At 44.9% G+C, this 22,509-nt stretch overlaps 1 protein-coding gene across 1 annotated transcript in view; it reads right to left on the reverse strand.

The window, feature by feature from the left end:
• The window catches only part of TGM4 (transglutaminase 4), a 77,321-nt gene that overhangs the window by 43,052 nt on the left and 11,760 nt on the right, over positions 1-22,509 (reverse strand). The window contains exons 4-6 of the mRNA XM_029589691.1: positions 21,634-21,766; positions 12,881-12,999; positions 5,866-5,973 (exon numbers count right to left, since the gene is read on the reverse strand). Coding sequence (XP_029445551.1) covers positions 5,866-5,973; positions 12,881-12,999; positions 21,634-21,766 — 360 coding nt within the window. The remainder of the gene's footprint in view (positions 1-5,865; positions 5,974-12,880; positions 13,000-21,633; positions 21,767-22,509) is intronic.

Genomic DNA, 22,509 nt, shown 5'->3' on the forward strand with positions numbered 1-22,509 from the left:
CAAAGGCTACGTCTTCCTGAGTCCGAATGTCCAAGCGGAAATGCTTGGAAAAAGTGTGTACAAAACACCACGTCACTGCTTAGCAAATCTCAACAGGAGACAATATTTGAAACTCCACCCACAATATCGCCTGAACCATCGTGGAATGCAGTCTGACCTGCTTCGGCAAAGGAATCCCAGCATCCACATAGGCTGCTGTGATGACCTCCTTAACCCAACGGGCTATAGTTGCCGTGTCACCGGTTCATCCTGTTTGCCTCCACCATGGAGCACAGTCAATCAGACTTCCTGACAGGTTTAGTAACCCCCAAGTACTGCATCAGATGCCACTTGACATCCATGGCATGCAAGAAACTATATTCACTCTCATCTTTATTCTTGTCCAGCATGGGCAGAGAAATATATTGATTCAAATGAAACTCTGAAACCACTTTTGGCAAAAAGGAAGGAGCAGTTCAAAGCTGTACTACACCCAGAGTCACATGAAGAAACGACTCACAGCAAGAAAGACCTGCAGATCGGAAACCCAACATGCTGAACAGTTGCCACTAGAAAAACTGTCTTCAAGGTAAGTAGCTTCAAGGAGAGGCTATGTCGTGGTCGAAAGGTAGGACCCACCAAGAAATCAAGTCCAGATTAAGATTTCACAAAAGCACCGGTAGCCACAAGGTAACCCCCATATTTAAAAAGGGCTCCAGGGGAGATCCGGGAAATTACAGATCGGTTAGCCTGACTTCAGTGCCAGGAAAAATAGTGGAAAGTGTTCTAAACATCAAAATCACAGAACATATAGAAAGACATGGTTTAAAGTCAGCATGGCTTTACCCAAGGCAAGTCTTGCCTCACAAATCTGCTTCACTTTTTTGAAGGAGTTAATAAACATGTGGATAAAGGTGAACTGGTAGATGTAGTGTACTTGGATTTTCAGAAGGCATTTGACAAAGTTCCTCATGAGAGGCTTCTAGGAAAAGTAAAAAGTCATGGGATAAGTGGCGATGTCCTTTCGTGGATTACAAACTGGCTAAAAGACAGGAAACAGAGAGTAGGATTAAATGGACAATTTTCTCAGTGGAAGGGAGTGGGCAGTGGAGTGCCTCAGGGATCTGTACTGGGACCCTTACCTTTCAATATATTTATAAATGATCTGGAAATAAATACGACGAGTGAGGTAATCAAATTTGCGGATGATACAAAATTGTTCAGAGTAGTTAAATCACAAGCAGATTGTGATAAATTGCAGGAAGACCTTGTGAGGCTGGAAAATTGGGCATCTAAATGGCAAATGAAATTTAATGTGGACAAGTGCAAGGTGATGCATATAGGGAAAAATAACCCATGCTATAGTTACACAATGTTAGGTTCCATATTAGGTGCTACTACCCAAGAAAGAGATCTAGGTGTCATAGTGGATAACACATTGAAATGGTCGGTTCAGTGTGCTGCGGCAGTCAAAAAAGCAAACAGAATGTTGGGAATTATTAGAAAGGGAATGGTGAATAAAACGGAAAATGTCATAATGCCTCTGTATCGCTCCATAGTGAGACCGCACCTTGAATATTGTGTACAATTCTGGTCGCCACATCTCAAAATAGATATAATTGTGATGGAGAAGGTACAGAGAAGGGCTACCAAAATGATAAAGGGAATGGAACAGCTCCCCTATGAGGAAAGACTAAAGAGGTTAGGACTTTTCAGCTTGGAGAAGAGACGGCTGAGGGGGGATATGATAGAGGTGTTTAAAATCATGAGAGATCTAGAACGGGTAGATGTGAATTGGTTTTTTACTCTTTCGGATAATAGAAAGACTAGGGGGTACTCCATGAAGTTAGCATGTGGCACATTTAAAACTAATCGGAGAAAGTTCTTTTTCACTCAACGCACAATTAAATTCTGGAATTTGTTGCCAGAGGATGTGGTTAGTGCAGTTAGTATAGCTGTGTTTAAAAAAGGATTGGATAAGTTCTTGGACGAGAAGTCCATTACCTGCTATTAATTAAGTTGACTTATATAATAACCACCGCTATTATTAGTAATGGTAACATGGAATAGACTTAGTTTTTGGGTACTTGCCAGGTTCTTATGGCCTGGATTGGCCACTGTTGGAAACAGGATGTTGGGCTTGATGGACCCTTGGTCTGACCCAGTATGGCATGTTCTTATGTTCTTAAGGGAGGACGAAGATGCTCGACTTCCTTCAAGAACCGGGACACATCCGAATGGGAAGACAAAAGCCCACTATTGACTCTCTCCATAAGACAAGTGAGAGCTGCCACTTGAACCTTCAACGTGTTAAGGGCCAACCCCTTTAAGTAATCCTTCATGCAAAAATTCCAAAATTAATGGAACTTCCATTTTGAGAGGCTGAGAACTTCACTCCTCACACCAGGCCTCAAACTCTTACATAAGCCAGAGGCATAGAAAATTTCCTATCCCAGAGCAAAGTAGAAATCACTGTAGCAGAATAACCATGCTTCAATAACCAAGTCCTTTCAAGGATTGTCGTAGAGAATGGGTTCCTGCCACAGCAGATTCTTCCTGGGCAGCAGCCTGAGAGGACTACCCACCAGAGACCAGTGGGACTACCCACTGGAGACTGTGATATGCTGATCTGCAGATCAGCATATCACAGTCTCCAGGGCCAATCCAGAGCTACCAGAAGCACAATCTTCACCTGGCTTGCAATCTTTCAAATGATCCTGCCTATCAGCGGCCACGGAGGGAAGGCATATAGCACCCCATCCCACGGTCACACCTGAAAAAGAGCATCGATATCCAGAGCTTTCAGATCCCTTCTGCAACAGAAGAACTATGGAACTTTCATGTTGGTTAAGGTTGTCAGCAAATCCAGAGAAGGGTAACCCCAGCGCGCAACTATGAGCTGAAAGGCTTCATCCGACAACTCCTGGGTCCAAGTTCTGTCTGCTGAGAAAGTCAGCCCTTACATTGTCCTTTCTGGCAATGTGGGAGGCGGACATGTCTAGAAGATGTTGCTCTGCCCATGTCATGAGTGTATCTATCTCCTCTGACACTTGTTGGCTCTGCCCTCATGATTGATGTAAGCCACCATTGTCTGACATTATGCTGACCACCCGAGCCGCTAAACGCTCAGCGAACCTCAAGCACACCAGTCAAACTGCAGTGCATATGCTTCCAATCAACTGATGCTCCACTGACGCTCCTTTGCGCACCAGCAACTCCTGACAGTGAGACCTCCAACCCTGAAGGCTCACATCTGTCGTGAGCACTAACTATTCCAGTATCTCTAAGGAATCTTCCTTCCTGAGACGATCTGCTGCAACCACCATTGTAAGTGGATGCTCAGCTCTAATGGCAAGTGAATCCTTACCATGTAGTGCTGAGACTACGGACTCCACTGGGAAAGCAACTCGCGCTGAAGAGACCACATGTGCGCTCTCGCCCAGGGACAACGTCTAAAGTGACTGCCATCAAACCTAGTACCTGAAGATAAGACCACACTGTCAGGGGAATAGCCCTTCTCAGGGTTTGAACTTGAGACATCAACTTCTAAATGTGACCATCTGGCAGAAACACTCTGCCCTGCTTCATATCGAAATGAATGTCAAGATACTCCAGCATCTGAGATGGCTATAATCTGCTCTTGGCCAAAATCACCATCCAGCCTAATTCATGCAGTAATGAGACCACCTTGCATGAAGCCAGGTGACTTTCTTCTATGCTTTTGGCCCAAATCAATCAGTTGTCCAGAGACGGGTGAACCAGAATGCCATCTTTGCGTAAGGACGCCGCTAACACCACAATGACCTTGGAGAAGGTCCTGAGAGCAGCGGCCAGCCCAAAGGACAGGGCCAGAAATTGATAGTGATGCCATAGAATGGCAAACCTAAGGAATTGTTGATGTTCCTGGTGAATGAGAATATGCAGATATTCCTTCGTCAGATTCAGAAATGGGAGAAATTCTCCTGATTGCACTGCCATTATGGCGCACAGATTTTCCATACGGAAATTAGTTACCTTCAAATATAGATTGACTCCTTTGAGATCCAGGATGGGTCAGAAGGATCCTTCCTTTTTGAGTACGACAAAATAAATGGAATAGGGCGCACATGGAAGCCGCAAAAATGCTGCTATGGCCTACCATGTTGCATTACCAACTCACGCCTGGAAGCAGAACCTAGCCAAAGGCTGCTTAACCTGCTGAGTCTTCACCACCTCAACACCTCACTAAACTCCCCTGAGACGTGAGAGGGAGAAGGGAAAGACGCCAACCATTCCCATCCCGGGCAGAATCACTGGTAAGGAAGGACTAGGGAAACAAAACCTTTCTACTCTCTTACTTTTTCTTTTAAATATCTACTTTTAAATTTTTTATTTATTTATTTTTTTTACCTGAGCTCAGCCCTCCCTGGCTGAGAGCATGACTGTGTCTCCAGCTATCGAGGAAGAGGGTGAAAGCCTTCACTGCCGGGCCTCCCTCATCCTTCAACTACTTTGCCTTTTTTTTTCGTTAAGTCCCTGCCTGAAAGGCTGCTGGGACTGAAGGCACTCAACTGAGGGAGGAACTCACCAGTATCACCTCAAGAGTTCAAGCGCTGCTATCAAACTTCTCCTTTCTTCTCAGTTTCCTTTTTTTTTTTCCCTACAAGCAATCTCCAGTAGGGAAATGCTTGCCCACCATCTGCTGCAGATGGAGAATACCCGTGGACTGATGTCAGAGCAGGGCTATATGTCCATGACATCAGCTTTTACTCAGTCTCCATTTGCTGATAAAGGTACACAGCTCACTTGGTGGGGGATGGGCCTGCCTGAGTGGAGGAGTTTTTATTTATAACAATTTCATAGACCTAGTAAAGTGCAGTTGGCTGTCGGCTGCAGGGAGTTTTCTATTCTTCTCTGGTGGTGGAAGACCTGAGGTAGGCTGATATCAACAATTCACATCCTACTCAACTGTATCCAAGGGCTTAAATAATGCCCAGCATAAAGTGTAATCTGCTGGCTATGAGTTGTGCTGACTTTGGCATTCTCCCATCAGCTCTGGCAATAAAACCTTTAGGTATATTCAACTCTGCATTATTTAGAAGACAAAAATTTCTTTTGCGATGATGCATTTCTAAAAGCTTTCAGTACAATAGGTGAAGATGAAGCTTTGCCCATTGCCCATAAGTTTCAAATGTGGGCTGATTCATGTATCTGTTAACTTTATGTCCAAGTACACATGCACATAATTACAGTGAGGTATAGACTGGTTCCCCCCAACAAGGCTGAAGATAATCACTTGGCTGAGTGTGTACCTGTGAATGCACTTTGAATGATTAATTTGTATAATTTTCCTTTCTTGTAATCTCCTGAGAATGAGTTTTTCAAATCAGTGGACCATAAATTCTTTTTAAACAAATAAATACATTGGACAGTCTAAAAGCCTAAACAGAATTGGTCAAGTTCAGACATGTATATAAGGAGGAGCATTGAGATCTGTGGCAATGTACAATTCTTCCTCTATGTTTGTGTTTTAGAATCACTTAGAGGACTCAGAGCCAACATGTCCAATCTTTCTTTATCACTCCAAGCATGAAAGTGAGTGAATGAAAGGTTTGCTTTTACTTTTCATATTTGTATTTGTTACAGGAACTGAATTATAATTTTTTTTTTTTTTAAGAGATGCCCAAAGGCTGAAACCTTGACAACTGGGCCTACTGCTCATAAGTATTAAACTTCTGGGAATCCATCCCCTTTGTCCAGGTCAGAAGCTTTCAGAAATTGTTTTCTCTGTTAATATAAAGTAATACAAAAAAAGAAAAAAGGAGGAAAGAGGAAAGAGGGGAACAGAACATTTATTTTTTTCTGGAAAAGACAGAGAGCGAGGTCAGCCATTTCCTACTGACGTACCATAGCAGACATTGCCCTGGACATAATCACAGGATCCTTTCTGGCACTTGATTTGAGTCTCTTCTTGTCCATCAGATAAATGCATGTATCCAAGATATTTTCCTCAAACTGTTTTGGTGGAAGCAGAAAGGAAACAGAAGGTTACAATTTTTCTTTTTAAATCAGACTTCTCCCCAGTTGGTAAGTCTAAAATGAGAAATCTCTGATGTGCCTGCACTGATAGCACAGACCAGAGGATTACCCAACCCTGCACAATATTCAAAAAACTTCCAATGGGGACTGGCTCAGATATGGATAGGCAGGCAACAAATATTTTAAATAATTTATAAAATGTCCTTATAAATGAGTTAGAGACCATCCTTTGTGAGTTGCTCAGACACAAGTAGGCCAGCATCAAGCCCATTTCTTTCTTGATGGTCACATGACCACCTCCTAAGAAAGTCTGATGGCCACTGGATTCATTGATGTGTTTTGTATTGATACCTTGATACAGAATATAAAGGTACACATTTTTCCCTTTCCCAGTTTCATGCTTTTTCTGTTGCAATTTTGCTCTAATTCTCAGTAACATCCCCCTCTTGTTTCTTTGTCTTGCCAATTTTCTCCCTGCTAGTTTCCTGTAAAAGCCCCAATTATCCACAAAACTTACTACCATTTATTTATACTATATTGCCACCTTTCCTGATTCTCTCTCTCTTTGCCACTTTCTCCCCTTCCTTTAATTTTCTAAGTCTTGGTTCCTTCACTATTTTTTTTTTTTATCACTGTGACTTTGAACAAGTTTCTCAGATTCCTGCTTGCTGTTTTCCTGCTTGCTCATCCCCATTTCTTCTTACTTACCTCTATTTTCATTTATTATTTTCCTTTCCTCTCAGTATGTGTCTATTTAAGTTTCCTTCATGCTCGGTGTCTTGCTTCATTGTCCTTCAACACTTCCCCATAGCCGCCTTCTCCCTCGCCTCACCTTCCCCCTGTTATTAAAGTGGCCCAATCCACTATTTATCTGCTTCCATAATGTCCCTTCTCTTTGTTGTCTTGCCTCTCTTTTTTTCACTTTGCTGCCTATTCTTGTTCACTTTTCTCCTTGTTGCTAACCCCTTTTGACCTCATTGACTCTTTGCCCTCCACTTCTGATTGGTGTTTTGGCTACAGCCCATGGAGAGAGAAAATAAGGCTAATTCTGGGACAATGGCAGATCGGTGTTGGCCTGTCTCTGAGACCTAGCCTTGAAAGCAGAGCAAAATCAAGTAACAAGGGAAAGGAGCATAGGTCACCAGACTGGATACAGAAGCTAGTAAAAGAGTTACCAGACATTTTTTACGGTTGTCAAAAGCGACCTGATAATCCCTGTAGTCCAAAGGAAGACGAGAATGAAATAAAGTTGAATTCTTGTATTCTGATCACAAATGGTGAACAAAAGTCCAAAAATTCAGTTAAACATTAGCTCAGTGACTTTCATAAGCAAATTATAAAGCCTATAAGATTTGTTTTCTACATTTTTAATAAATATTTACCGTTTCTTTTCAGATTTTAAATGATGCTCTTTCCAGACCATGTGATGGTCAGTATGATCTGTTGCATTGCGTAATGCTCTTAATGCATCACTATTGGCTGAAGACTGACTCATGTAACAAACTCATGCTAACTACTGAACAAATAAAGATGGAAGCTTAACAATGCAGGAAAACTGCTGAATGTGCTGAGTCCAGTAGAAAAAGCAAAGACAGACATTTTCTCTGGCATACGGGTTTGCAAGATGCTGAGGCTCACAAGGACATTTGCCTGTTATTCTCTGAACTCCAGCAACAACTGGAGACGGGGACCATTTGTGATGACAAAGCCCAGCACTCACTACAATAAGCCTTAGTGAAAAATTTTCAGAAAGAAGTCTAATTTATACATCACCTATGACCGACATGCCTACACAGTCTGCAAACAAAAGAATAACGACCTGGACCAAAAAAGTAGAGACATTAATTACAAAGCTATCCTGCAAGAATTTCCTGGCGAAGATCATTCCTTGCATCTCACCTTCATCAGCAACATTATCTTCAGATATTCAGTGTGGCCTACCAGACTGAAGGTAAGATCTAGATTCCATGCAGGGATGATTGACACCTCTCTCTTTCTGTTTACATATAATTGTTGGAGATCCATTGCAAATGCACCTAACTAAATTGCTTTAAAGAGATTCAATATAAGATACATTATAATCTGATTGGCTTGTATTTTGTAGTCTTATAATAAAACTAGGGAGGATAACTTTCAAAGAACTCTGCATGGCCCTATATGCACATACATATGGCTGTGTGGAGATGGACTACAGTATTTTATAACCTGTGCAAATGAAGTACACGCTGATTATGTCTGCCTCCAACATACACTCATATGGGTGGGTTATGCTCGAATAACCGCAATGCATAGAAAGCACGCTCTTTTCTTACCTATTTTATAACCATAAGCATGTACATTTACATGAAAAAAAAATTAAAACTTGCTCATGTAAAACCTTGATTTGTATGTGGAAGCCAGTATATTTTCAAAAATGCATGCGTAAAAGAAATCACTAGTTTGCCGAAATCTCCACTAGTTTACCCAGTCCTTCTCCAGTTCATCAAAACCCTCCTGGTTCTTCAACCAGAACTTCCCCCAGTTCACCCAGGCCTCCCACCCAGCCAACAGACAACAGTTAAGTCTGATATCTAATGCACCAGATAATTAACAGGCGTAAAATTATGCTACTAAGTTGCCAAATGTATTCATGTTCTTATAAAATACCAATTTGCTCACATAACTCTTAGCCTGCCCCTAGAATACCTCTTTTGTACATGTAAATATACACGCGAAAGCAAAAATATGCACATATTTTTTATGCTTATAAAACAGCATGTGCACTCTTACATGCTACTTTTATGCAAATAACTCCTGTGAAAATTCACCCCTTTACCTATTTGGAACTTTCTAGTTTCTAAGGTCATTATTATTATTATTCCTCATATAACTAATTCCCCCTTTCCTCTTACAACAAGCACAAAGCAAAGAATGAACAAGCAGATAAGAATGGAACACAAATTATTTGAAAAGGGAATATTACAGTTGTAAAGTGAGAATATGAGCTTTGAGATAAACCATCTGAAATTTAATTATCTTATTTTACATCTTTTCTATACCATCGTTAAGATGGATACCGTCACAACGGTTTACAGTAAGGCACATAAAAGTAATGATGCTAAAATATATCAGTTTACACAGGTGCCATAAAGGTTCGGTAACAGTTTGTAATCAATATTAATTGGTAAATGTGATAAATCATGTCCAAATCTCTCTGTATCAGTTTTGAGTACAAAACTAGCTTTATAATTGTAACTTATCCTTTAGTGATGAACGATAAATAAAAACTACACACTTAATGATTACTGCAGTGTGTCAGTGTTCAATTGTTCGTACCTTGCACTTCCCTGGGTTCTATTCTCCCTTCTCTTTTTGATAAGCTTGTTTAAAGAGCCAGGTTTTTAAACTTTTTCTAAAGGTTTTGCTGTCTCTTTGTAATCTTAACTCCATGGGCATGGAGTTCCATAGTATGGGTCCTGACAAGGATAGTACCTCTCTCTTACTTGTGTTAGTCTTGCTGTTTTGATTGATGGAATAGTTAGGAGTGCTTTGTTGGCTGATCTTAGGTTTCTGTTAGGGACGTGTACGCAAATGGCTGTGTTCAGCCAGTCTGCTTTTTCGTGAGCTTTGAACTCTTCTACAAAAAACAGAGAGTGAGATAGAATCCTGAACATCAGATAGCAACGTGTTCCAGAGGCACTGAATCAAAAGATAGCATGTTAAGTATGGGGGATGCGGAAAAGTTCATAACATGTAGGGTGGAGTGAACAAGAGGGGACATTATAAAGAGTAAGAGCAGGGAGGTAGTGAGAAGCAGACTATTTATGCACTTAAGTGAAAACCAGGAGTTTCAATTCAGCATGAAATATCACTAGTAGCCAAAGCAGGGAGCAGAACAAAGGAGTGACATGAGATGGTGTGGGAACTGAAAAGAAAGTGTGCAGCACAAGTATATAGAATCTGGAAAGGACATAGTGAAGCATCAGGGAGACCAGCAAGACGACTGTTGCAACAAGTGAGGTAAGAAAAGAGCCTGGAGGAATAGCAGAGAGGCATCAAAGGTGAGGGAGGAAAGACTCTTGCAGATGTGCAGTTAGTAACAAATAGCAGAACATAGAACTAGCTGAAATGGCTTGGTTCCAGCACTGAAGGAATGCTCCTCTGTATAAGCATCATGCATGCAAAATGATAAAGCATGGAATATAGATCCAATTCAAGAAATGGCTAAACAACATTCAATGGTTTATAATACAGTTGTCTAGAGACATATCAGGTCCTGTAAACTTACACACTATTTCATAATAATGTCTTCTTTGATCATACCAGTGTGATATATTAGCTAATTTGATTATCTATCACAAGGTGACGCCTATGCAGAATTTGTGAACTACAAGAACTTACATTGGGGTGCTGCTGGGTAAATCAGCATGTTATCATTAACAAAGAATATTCTGGAAATTAAAGCCAGTCAATAATGTTCATTACATTCAATTGTGACATCACCAGATCTCCTCACCTAGACACATTTCTAGTTTTATTTATTTAAAATATTTCAATGCGATCCAAAGCGGTGTACTGAATCAAGGAGAAATATCCATATCAAATGGTATACAATATATGTAAATGGGGTGCTAAGGGAGGACAAATAAATAGAAAAAATATTAAAAGAACTCTTTACTTCAGTCTTTACTGAGGAAGATGACAGGAACGAATCCACACCTGAAACATTCTTTAATAGTGGAAATTCTGAGCAACCAAAACAAATCTCTGAATTAGAAGTCACCACCATGGAATTCTTGTGGAAACCTCAAGCTTAGTGCGCGACGGAGGTAAAAAAAGCAAGTAGAATATTAAGAATGATCCAAAAAGGAATGAAGAATAAAACAAACAAACAAACAAAAAAAGTCATATTGTCTCTATCAAGCCAAGGTGCAACCATATCTTGAGCACTGTGTGCAGGTCTGGTTGCTCCATCATAGCAGAACTAGAAAAGGGGCAGAGGAGCGCGACAGAAATGATAAAGTGGATGGAACAGCTCTCCTATGATGAAAGGCTGCGCAGGCTAGGGCTCCTCAGCTTAGAAAAGAGCCAGCTGAGAGGGGACATGATAGACATTCGAGTGAGGTGGAATGGGTAAATAAAGGACAGTTATTTACCCTTTCAAATACTAAAGCAAGGGAATGCTCCATGAAAGTAACCACCAGTAGATTTAAAAAGGTCATAGAATTTGTTGCCAGAGGATATGATCAAAGGGATTAGCATAGCAGGGTTTAAAAGAGGTTAGGACAAGTTCCTGGAGGAAAAGTCCATAACACATTATTAGCCAGATAGATCAAAGAAAGCTATTGCTATCCATGGGAGTGAGCAACAGGAATTAGATCTACTTTATTGGATCTGAAAGGTAGTTGCTCAAGCCAGACTAGCCACTATTGGAGACAGGATGCTGGGATTGATGGATCTTGGCATTTCTTATGTTCTTATGATCTAAACAAAAACACATGAAACAAAACAACAAAATACAGACAGGATAAAAATATAAAAAACTAAAAGTAACTCACAACTCAAAAATCAATAAACAAGCCTGCAAAATGCCCAAGCCTGCAGCTATTCTAGGGGGAATAACCACATCTTCACTGTTGTGTGAAAATTCAAGCAGTTAAATGCTTGCCTGATATCTAAGAGTAATTTGTTCCACAGTGCGGGGGCCATCCTGATTCCCCCTAGTATGGTAAATGGAGACAAGAAAAGGGGGCCCTAACTGGAGCATAGTTCGAGAGGGAACGAGACAGCGGTACTCCCTGCACAACACACAGACCCGTTACATCACAAAGCAAGAAAAATCAAAGTTAGGATTCTGAACGGTATTATTGACTTAATGAGCAGCCAATGCAAAGTAGGCAGCAAAGCAGCAAGGATTTGGGCAGCCTGGTAATGTTCTAGCAGCCACATTCTGGACCATCTGCAGCCTGTGTATCATCCCGAAATGAAGACAGAGGCCCATTACAATAATCCAATGAATGAACCACCAGTTTGAAGGACTTAAGGTAAACCGTGGACCAAGGTGGCAAACTAACTGTAATTTGAGAAAAGCTGTGCACACTAGCTGTAATATATAGTTTCCAAATCTAGTGCCAAACTTCGAGTGACTCCCAATGATTTCACATCTGCAGTCGAAATTATACAAGAATCGATTCTTACAGGAAGTGATCTCACCAGCTGGTTGCCTTTACCAACCATCAGTAACTCAGTCTTTTGACCACTGAAAACCAACTTACCGTATCAAAGTTGATTTGAAATGATCTGTAAGCCATCATTAAGGTGCGTCACTGATAGAATGTCATTTTGACCCAGTGGACACAATTTGAATATCATCTGCATAAATATAGTCAAGCAGCCCTAATGAGCATATCAGTTCACTTAATGAGTGCATGAACATATGAAAAAGAACTGGAGACACAGAAAATCCCTTGTGAACACTCACCAGGGAAGACAATGAACCCTGAACACATACTGAAGCCAAACGGCCTGAAAGGAAGGATGTGAGCCAGTTCAAGACCTGACCTCCAATTCCAAGCATACATCTGTTTAAAAGGGCAGTATTGTCAACTAGGTCAGATGCAGCTGTCATGTAAAGCAAAACAGGGAGCATCCATCTCACCCCACTCAATCCACATTCTGTAAGAGTTCATCCTGAAAATAGATTAGCACTACCTTTGTACTGTGACCAAGACAAAAACCTGCCTGGTAAGGATCCAAACTGTCCTGCTCTTCCAGGGCCAAAGTTAACTGAGTTTTGCCATTGGTTATATATCTGAAATAGGCATATAGTTGACACAGAGAGACTTAATTTGTTTTTTTTGTAAAACGGGAGTAATATGATTTCTTCTTGCACACAGTTTTATACCTGCCCAAAGTTCCACGGTCTTCCAGAGATGGAGTTTGAAGATCCAACATAAATGTATCCGGTATCATTTAGGACATATTCCCATCTTTCAGACTCATTAGGCATGAAAACAGTGTCATCTAAAGGAAATATCAAAACAGAACTTCATATTTAACTTGCCCGATAGCTTGTAATAGGGATGTGAATCGTTTTTCAACGATTAAAATTATCGTCCGATAATGTTTATATCGTCTTAAATCGTTATAGAACACGATACAATAGAAATTCTAACGATTTATCGTTAAAATCGTTAAATCGTGTTAGTGCGCACTAACTCGAGTTAGTGCGCACTAACTCCCCGTTAGTGCGCACTAACTCGATTTAGTGCGCACTAACTGAAAATGATACAAATAAACACTTTCCAGGTCACTGAAGGTCAGTTAGGAATGAATATGTGTTCCTATTGGCTGGCTGCCCTCTTATCTATTGATGTTACCAAGGTTACCACTGAGGTGATGGTTGGGGGGATGGGAAATGGAACTGGAAACTAACGAACACCAACAGAAAATGAAACAAAGTGTTCACACTTCCCAGGTCAGTAAAGGTCACTTAGGAATGAATATGTATGTATGTATTCCTATTGGCTGGCTGTGCTCTTATCTATTGATGTTACCAATATGGTTGGGGGGATGTGAAATGGAAACAGTTGGAAGCTTGACAAAAAAAGTAATGTAATGATCAGCACTCACCTGACTAGAACTTGTTTGTTTATTATTTTTGTTAGCAGGCACCTGAAATGCTAGTGCATGTTGAATTTGCCAATCACTGTGCATTTTAGAAAGGTGGTCCTGGCTGGAACTGTACACAGTTCAAATATATGTAATTGATTGTTGGTAAGTGTATTTTTTAAGTAGCCACACTGGCACCAGTATGTTTACTTTTCCTCCTACTTAACTCACTAGCTCAGCTTTGTAAGAAGGGCTTCTCTGCTTGTGTGTTGTTTTTGTTTGGTGTGAGGAGAGCAGAAACATCAGATCTTTATTCAATCTACTACAGTCATCTCTTACAGTGCCCTATCCCTATTAATACCAGGAGTGTTGTGATCTTCCTGCACACAGTGCCCTAACCCTGATACCAGTCTGAGACAGCTCCCTCCCTGCATTACTAGTGAGAGGCTGGCTTCACAGACAGGGGGGAGCTGCCTGACCCTCACTCCTGACTTCCCCCATGTCCCAGCTAGTGAATGGTGTGTGGGTGAGGGGGGGGGGGAGGATGGTGAAGTCTAAGACAGCTCCCTCCCTGCATTACTAGTGAGAGGCTGGCTTCACAGACAGGGGGGGAGCTGCCTGACCCTCACTCCTGACTTCCCCCATGTCCCAGCTAGTGAATGGTGTGTGGGTGAGGGGGGGGGGGGGAGGATGGTGAAGTCTGAGACAGCTCCCTCCCTGCATTACTAGTGAGAGGCTGGCTTCACAGACAGGGGGGAGCTGCCTGACCCTCACTCCTGACTTCCCCCATGTCCCAGCTAGTGAATGGTGTGTGGGTGAGGGGGGGGGGGGGAGGATGGTGAAGTCTGAGACAGCTCCCTCCCTGCATTACTAGTGAGAGGCTGGCTTCACAGACAGGGGGGAGCTGCCTGACCCTCACTCCTGACTTCCCCCATGTCCCAGCTAGTGAATGGTGTGTGGGTGAGGGGGGGGGGTGGATGGTGAAGTCTGAGACAGCTCCCTCCCTGCATTACTAGTGAGAGGCTGGCTTCACAGACAGGGGGGAGCTGCCTGACCCTCACTCCTGACTTCCCCCATGTCCCAGCTAGTGAATGGTGTGTGGGTGAGGGGGGGGGGGGGAGGATGGTGAAGTCTGAGACAGCTCCCTCCCTGCATTACTAGTGAGAGGCTGGCTTCACAGACAGGGGGGAGCTGCCTGACCCTCACTCCTGACTTCCCCCATGTCCCAGCTAGTGAATGGTGTGTGGGTGAGGGGGGGGGGGGGAGGATGGTGAAGTCTGAGACAGCTCCCTCCCTGCATTACTAGTGAGAGGCTGGCTTCACAGACAGGGGGGAGCTGCCTGACCCTCACTCCTGACTTCCCCCATGTCCCAGCTAGTGAATGGTGTGTGGGTGAGGGGGGGGGGGGGAGGATGGTGAAGTCTGAGACAGCTCCCTCCCTGCATTACTAGTGAGAGGCTGGCTTCACAGAGAGGGGGGAGCTGCCTGACCCTCACTCCTGACTTCCCCCATGTCCCAGCTAGTGAATGGTGTGTGGGTGAGGGGGGGGGGGAGGATGGTGAAGTCTGAGACAGCTCCCTCCCTGCATTACTAGTGAGAGGCTGGCTTCACAGACAGGGGGGAGCTGCCTGACCCTCACTCCTGACTTCCCCCATGTCCCAGCTAGTGAATGGTGTGTGGGTGAGGGGGGGGGGAGGATGGTGAAGTCTGAGACAGCTCCCTCCCTGCATTACTAGTGAGAGGCTGGCTTCACAGACAGGGGGGAGCTGCCTGACCCTCACTCCTGACTTCCCCCATGTCCCAGCTAGTGAATGGTGTGTGGGTGAGGGGGGGGGGGAGGATGGTGAAGTCTGAGACAGCTCCCTCCCTGCATTACTAGTGAGAGGCTGGCTTCACAGACAGGGGGGAGCTGCCTGACCCTCACTCCTGACTTCCCCCATGTCCCAGCTAGTGAATGGTGTGTGGGTGAGGGGGGGGGGGGGGAGGATGGTGAAGTCTGAGACAGCTCCCTCCCTGCATTACTAGTGAGAGGCTGGCTTCACAGAGAGGGGGGAGCTGCCTGACCCTCACTCCTGACTTCCCCCATGTCCCAGCTAGTGAATGGTGTGTGGGTGAGGGGGGGGGGAGGATGGTGAAGTCTGAGACAGCTCCCTCCCTGCATTACTAGTGAGAGGCTGGCTTCACAGACAGGGGGGAGCTGCCTGACCCTCACTCCTGACTTCCCCCATGTCCCAGCTAGTGAATGGTGTGTGGGTGAGGGGGGGGGGGTGGATGGTGAAGTCTGAGACAGCTCCCTCCCTGCATTACTAGTGAGAGGCTGGCTTCACAGACAGGGGGGAGCTGCCTGACCCTCACTCCTGACTTCCCCCATGTCCCAGCTAGTGAATGGTGTGTGGGTGAGGGGGGGGGGTGGATGGTGAAGTCTGAGACAGCTCCCTCCCTGCATTACTAGTGAGAGGCTGGCTTCACAGACAGGGGGGAGCTGCCTGACCCTCACTCCTGACTTCCCCCATGTCCCAGCTAGTGAATGGTGTGTGGGTGAGGGGGGGGGGGAGGATGGTGAAGTCTGAGACAGCTCCCTCCCTGCATTACTAGTGAGAGGCTGGCTTCACAGACAGGGGGGAGCTGCCTGACCCTCACTCCTGACTTCCCCCATGTCCCAGCTAGTGAATGGTGTGTGGGTGAGGGGGGGGGGGGGGGGGAGGATGGTGAAGTCTGAGACAGCTCCCTCCCTGCATTACTAGTGAGAGGCTGGCTTCACAGACAGGGGGGAGCTGCCTGACCCTCACTCCTGACTTCCCCCATGTCCCAGCTAGTGAATGGTGTGTGGGTGAGGGGGGGGGGGTGGATGGTGAAGTCTGAGACAGCTCCCTCCCTGCATTACTAGTGAGAGGCTGGCTTCACAGACAGGGGGGAGCTGCCTGACCCTCACTCCTGACTTCCCCCATGTCCCAGCTAGTGAATGGTGTGTGGGTGAGGGGGGGGGGGGTGGATGGTGAAGTCTGAGACAGCTCCCTCCCTGCATTACTAGTGAGAGGCTGGCTTCACAGACAGGGGGGAGCTGCCTGACCCTCACTCCTCCGGGGTATTGTGATCTTCCTGCACACAGTGCCCTATCCCTGATACCAGGGGTGTTGTGATCTTCCTGCATGCAGTGCCCTATCCCTATTAATACCAGGAGTGTTGTGATCTTCCTGCATGCAGTGCCCTATCCCTATTAATACCAGGAGTGTTGTGATCTTCCTGCATGCAGTGCCCTATCCCTGATACCGGGATGTGTGCAAGAAGATCACAACACCCCCGGTATCAGGAATAGGGCACTGTGTGCAGGAAGATCACAACACCCCCAGTATCAGGAATAGGGCACTGTGTGCAGGAAGATCACAACACCCCTGGTATTAGGGATAGGGCACTGTGTGCAGGAAGATCACAACACTCCTGGTATTAATAGGGATAGGGCACTGTGTGCAGGAAGATCACAATACCCCTGGTATCAGGGTTAGGGCACAAGTTCTAGTCACATTGACTGATCACATTACTTGTTTTGTCAAGCTACCAACTGTTTCCATTTCCCATCCCCCATATACTGTCAGTAGGAAACTTGGTAACATGAATAAATAAGAGGGCAGCCAATAGGAATACATATTCATTCCTAAACTGACCTTAACTGACCTGAAAAGTGTCAAATTGTATCATTTTCAGTTAGTGCGCACTAACTCCCAGTTAGTGCGCACTAATCGGAAAAAAAAACGATTTTTAACGATTTTTTAACTAAAAAATCGTGCCTAAGACGATTTTCTTGCCCTGCCACACGATTTCTATCGTTAAGACGATATGGAAAACGATTCACATCCCTAGCTTGTAAGCCCCACAGTCCATGAAAATATTCTAAAAATTACAATACAGCCAGAATGCAAAGATACTTAGAATTTAAAATGGCCCTCAAATGCTAGCATCCCCTTTCTCTCTCTCTCTCTCTTCATCCCTTGCTAAGCACCCCCCATCCCCTGCCCAGCATCCCCTTCTCTCTTTTCCTCCAAACCCCTTCCCTGGGTCCCCCCCACCCTTGCTCAAGAACAGTCCCCTCACTCTGCTTCACCACCCAGAGCAACATCTCTCTCTACTCCTCTGCCCGGGTCCCCTCCATCCCTCATGCCTGACTGAGTACCCCAAAACCTGCCACAGATCTTCAGACTACAGTGCCAGCAACGAAAAACAAAATCGGTGCAAGCCTGTGAGTCATCGCACGCTTCCAGGTCCTAAAGCAGCTTTTCCCTCACCTCTTGCTTGTGCTTCCTGTTACCAAGTAAACCCATGCGAGGGACAGAGCCTGCAAGGGGGAACCTGCTCACGGGCCCTGTGTTCATTTTGTTTCTCCTGCAGCCGCTGCTTGCACCACGACCAGTGGGTAAACATGTCAATCCACCTTGGGTGTGAGGCCTGAGGCGGGCACCCTGCTCAACTCCCTCACTAGTTTCAGCATTGAATGCAGACCACTGAAAAGCTGAAGATGTCTGCAAGAATCTGTGGGAGGCTCCAGGTAGTGCAGTGGAGTTGGCCATTGGGATCTGCAGTTTTACCGTGGTTGACACTGCAATAGTAGAAAGCTGTACACATGGAATATGAACTTACTGTAGTCAGCATACTGCAGTATACCTAATAGGCTCTATTCACCTGCCTCTGTTGCAGACCTTGACCATGCCAACAGTTTTTAATCCCTTCTCTAAATTTGTTCTATCAAGTGCAGTCTCAAACTGCCTCCCATTCTGTTACCGATCAACATCCCCCTCCCCCTCCAGCTATTTCCCTTTCCGTCACTCTCTCATTCTCCCCCCCCCCTACAGGTGCCAAACCCATCAGTCCAGGAAGAGAGAGAAAAGCATGTGATTTGCCCGCCTCCTCTCCCCCCTCTGCTGCTGGGGATGCTTCCATCGCCTGTTCTACGTGCAGTCGGATACCTTACATCTCCTACCTCCAAGACAAATAAGAACATTAAAGTTCTCGCCTTTGAGCGATGGCATTAGTGCTATTTCCTGTTCCTAATCTCAACATCTTCTGTCTGCTGTGGAATCAGCAACCTGCTCCAGACACGAAATCCAAAGGTTTCAAGATATAATCGGTCCATGGCCCTGCCTTAGGAAGGACAAGGAGGTAGAGGGAATCCCGACTTATGATGGAACAGTCTGTCTAATCCTATTGTCTTCTTACACTTCTGGAATAATAATTAGTTTTTACTCTGTGTCTTTCTTGCAAATGGAGCCATGGTATACTCTTTTCTAGTAGCTTCTCAAAGCATGCATGAAGACTCCACTTGAGTGGACCCTTGGCAGCATCTTTCAAGCTTTCACACGTGAAAGGAGAGATGACTGTGTTCTTATTAGTACCTAATAACAGTTCAGCAGACCGAGGCACAGGAGGATAAAGTGACTTGACCGCAGTCAGTGAGTCACTGAGGGGAGTCCTGAATCTGTGCTCCTATAACCTATCCCGACAGTGCTTGGATACTAAACCATGCCTCCACCCACTCAGCCTGTGTCTCTACTCAAGCTTCTCAAGTCTTCCGTACATGGTCACCAGCGATGTGCTGGAGGGGACTCCCAGGAGCCCCCACTAAAGTTATTTTATCAAAACACAGGGTTTCTTACCAAATGGTGCAAAGCTGGTGAGAGCCTCATGATATGAAATTAGTAACACATCACTGATGGTCGCTATTAACATAGAAACAAGGTAATGATGGCAGAAAAAAACCAAAATGGTCCATCTAGTCTGCCCAGCAAGCTTCCCAAGGTAGCAACTGCTGCTCCGTGTAGGTTACCCCCATGTTTCTCTTAAGGGTAATAACTGCCGCTCTGTGCAGGTTACCCCCATGTGTTCTGTTAAGGGTAGTAACTGCCGCTCCATGCAGGTTACCCCCATGTTTCTCTTAAGGGTAATAACTGCCGCTACGTGCAGGTTACCCCCATGTGTTCTGTTAAGGGTAGTAACTGCCGCTCCATGCAGGTTACCCCCATGTTTCTCTTAAGGGTAATAACTGCCGCTCTGTGCAGGTTACCCCCATGTGTTCTGTTAAGGGTAGTAACTGCTGCTCCATGCAGGTTACCCCCATGTTTCTCTTAAGGGTAGTAACTGCCGCTCTGTGCAGGTTACCCCCATGTTTCTCTTAAGGGTAGTAACTGCCGCTCCGTGCAGGTTACCCCCATGTTTCTCTTAAGGGTAAAAACTGCCGCTCCGTGCAGGTTACCCCCATGTTTCTCTTAAGGGTAAAAACTGCCTCTCCATGCTGGTTAAGCTTTTTTATTTATTCTCATCCTCTAGCCTTTTAGGGATCCACAGTGTGTATCCCATGCACCTTTGATTGTACGGCTGGTGGTGAGTTTTTCAGTGTATTCTGTAACTGGGAGGCATCAGGTTGAATGTTGTGTACTTAGACCGGTTAAAGCCATTTGGAAACTCATTGTCATTGTGACTTCTGTTGGATAAAATGGCAAAAAGCTTAAGGAGTAAATGGAAAAGGAAGATGCGAGCAGAGAAGAGGAAGAAAAAAGTACCAAAAGAACTGGCACACCTTAAAAATAAAAAATAAAATTAACAAATATGTGACTGAAAAAAAAAAGATAAGAATATTTTCATGAAAAGAAAATGTTTTTTTAATGTAACTCCACCCCGGCGTGCCTATCCTGCATGGGTGGGGCCATAAAGGAACTTGTTTTGCTTCGGGGCTGGAACCACCCCACTGGCGAGCTCTCTTACAATCTCTCTTACTCCCCAGAGCCAGACCCTTTGTAGGTGGGAGGGAAGATTTACTTTCAAGGGTGACTTTTATACGCATTCCCTTTTCCCTTGTGTTCCCTTAGAAGAGGGGACTTATCCTATGGTGGGTGCAGTGAGTGTGAAGGAAATACTCTGGAGTCACTGAGTCAGTGTCCAGAATTAAAGTCTATACTGTTCAAACGCTGGTGATGAATGACACAATAATTCAAACTGTAGCACCACAGAATTCTCTTTTCTTCTCTCATAGTCTTCTACCCTCTTTATCAGTGCAGGACTCACAAACTAGGGCCAGGGAAACATCCACCGTCCAGGGCTTGGTTAAGTGGAGCTCCCAGGTGGGCAGGGGCTCTTAAGCTTGGTCCAAACCCCTCTCCAATCGGGTAGAAATGGTAAAGAGTCTGTGGCACAGAGAGTAAATCTTCTCTCTCTCCCCACCCCCCCTCCCAGGGTAGTGAAACACAAGATGGGTGTCCCCAATGATTTTTTGTTTCCCTTACTCATGGTTAGCAAATCTTCAGGATCTCTTTTAGTTCTCATCACTGTCTCTTTCTTTCTTTTTTCTGGATTCCTTATGGGAGGGATCCCCCTTGAAGCAAGCATCTCGCCTTGTTTCAAACAGGAAGGAAGGGCAGCCAAAACGTCCTCCTGAATCTTCAACTCAAAGTCTTTTCCCATCAACTGAATTTAACACCAGAGTTCCTCCTTGCAGTAGGGTCACTGACACCTCCTTTCCTCATGGAGGGTATGGAGGGCAGGTCTTCTGTAACCTGCACAGCCTCAGACCTGGGCCCGGGTGGTGTACAGGCTCTCACAAGGCTCCGCCACTTAAACTCTTAAAACCCCAAAAATAGACCCAGATGGTAAATCCTAACCAGCAAGGGAGTGGGGGCTGGATAAGGAAACACCCTCCCGACCCTGGTCAGTCTCCCCAGGCAGGGTTTATCTGGCTTCTCTGACTGGGTCTGAAAAACAAAGTTAAGCAAAACTCCTCACTACCTCAATTCTCAGCAAACCATAAGGGGAACGCCTGCTAAAATCTCTGCAGAGAGCTGCTATAGACTCCCAAAAGGGAACAGCCATTCCAGGCCCCTCGAGGGCAGGGCTGCATTTGAATGGTAACCTTCCCCTTTACACTAACCTGCACCCTTACTACAGTAACTGAACTAAATGTTCACCCAGGCCTTAATTGTGACAGACAAAGGGATCTGTTACATAAACAAAACACACATGCATACTGTCCTGATCAAGAAATATCATTCTGTGAAGATGAATTACCTGCACACCATGGATTGAACAGAATGTAGAAGGCATTGTTGTCAGGTGTGTACCGCTGATTGTTTGGTGCTATCGCAGAAAGGCAATACTTTCCCACGCTGGCATCTGGTGGGCTTTTCACACGGATCACACACTGCAGTAAATATCAAAGAAATGCACTTTTGAAAACTGAAATATACATAAGAGTACAGCAGCCCACAACCCCCTAGCTCTTCTCCATGCCTCCTCTCTTGCTTTCTTCCCACCTCCTAGTTCTCCATCTTCATCTTCCCTCTCTTGCGCACTCTCCTTACCTCTCAGCCCAAGCTTCTCTCTTCATATCTCGCAGCCCTCCATCTATGACTGCAGCCTTCTCCTCCTGTCCCTGCATCAGATGCTTTCTTTGTAAACAGGAAGAATATTGCCTTTACAGTCCCTCATGTTATCTGCATTTTAATGACCTGACGGACTGTGTGTCTGGAGTTTCCTATGCTCTATGTTAGTGGCCCTGCCATGGGACCGAGAAACAGCAAGGTATTTTGGAGGTAAGGAGCAGGAATGTAACTAGAGCAGGTGAAGTGGGGTATCCACCCAGAGTGCAAAGCCTTGTAGACAATTAGGGTGGAAAAATAAATTCGTGAAATACAGGACTCTATATATTGTGGTGCAGTATGACTGCACTGGGCCCCACAGCTGGAACAGCCTCACCATGGCCAAACCAACTCCACCGGCCTCAAGGCAGCCCTATAGTATGGGGGTCACCAATAGGATGAGGAAGATGGGACAGATGGATGGGGCAGAGCTTCTCACCAGCCCCCCCCCACCTGATCTAGAGAGTCTCTCTTCTTCCTCCCCTACCACTCTGAGCCATCACTACCTTCCCTCCCTGTCATTCTC

Source organism: Rhinatrema bivittatum, chromosome 2 (assembly GCF_901001135.1).
Source record: "Rhinatrema bivittatum chromosome 2, aRhiBiv1.1, whole genome shotgun sequence".
Classification (NCBI taxonomy): domain Eukaryota; kingdom Metazoa; phylum Chordata; class Amphibia; order Gymnophiona; family Rhinatrematidae; genus Rhinatrema; species Rhinatrema bivittatum.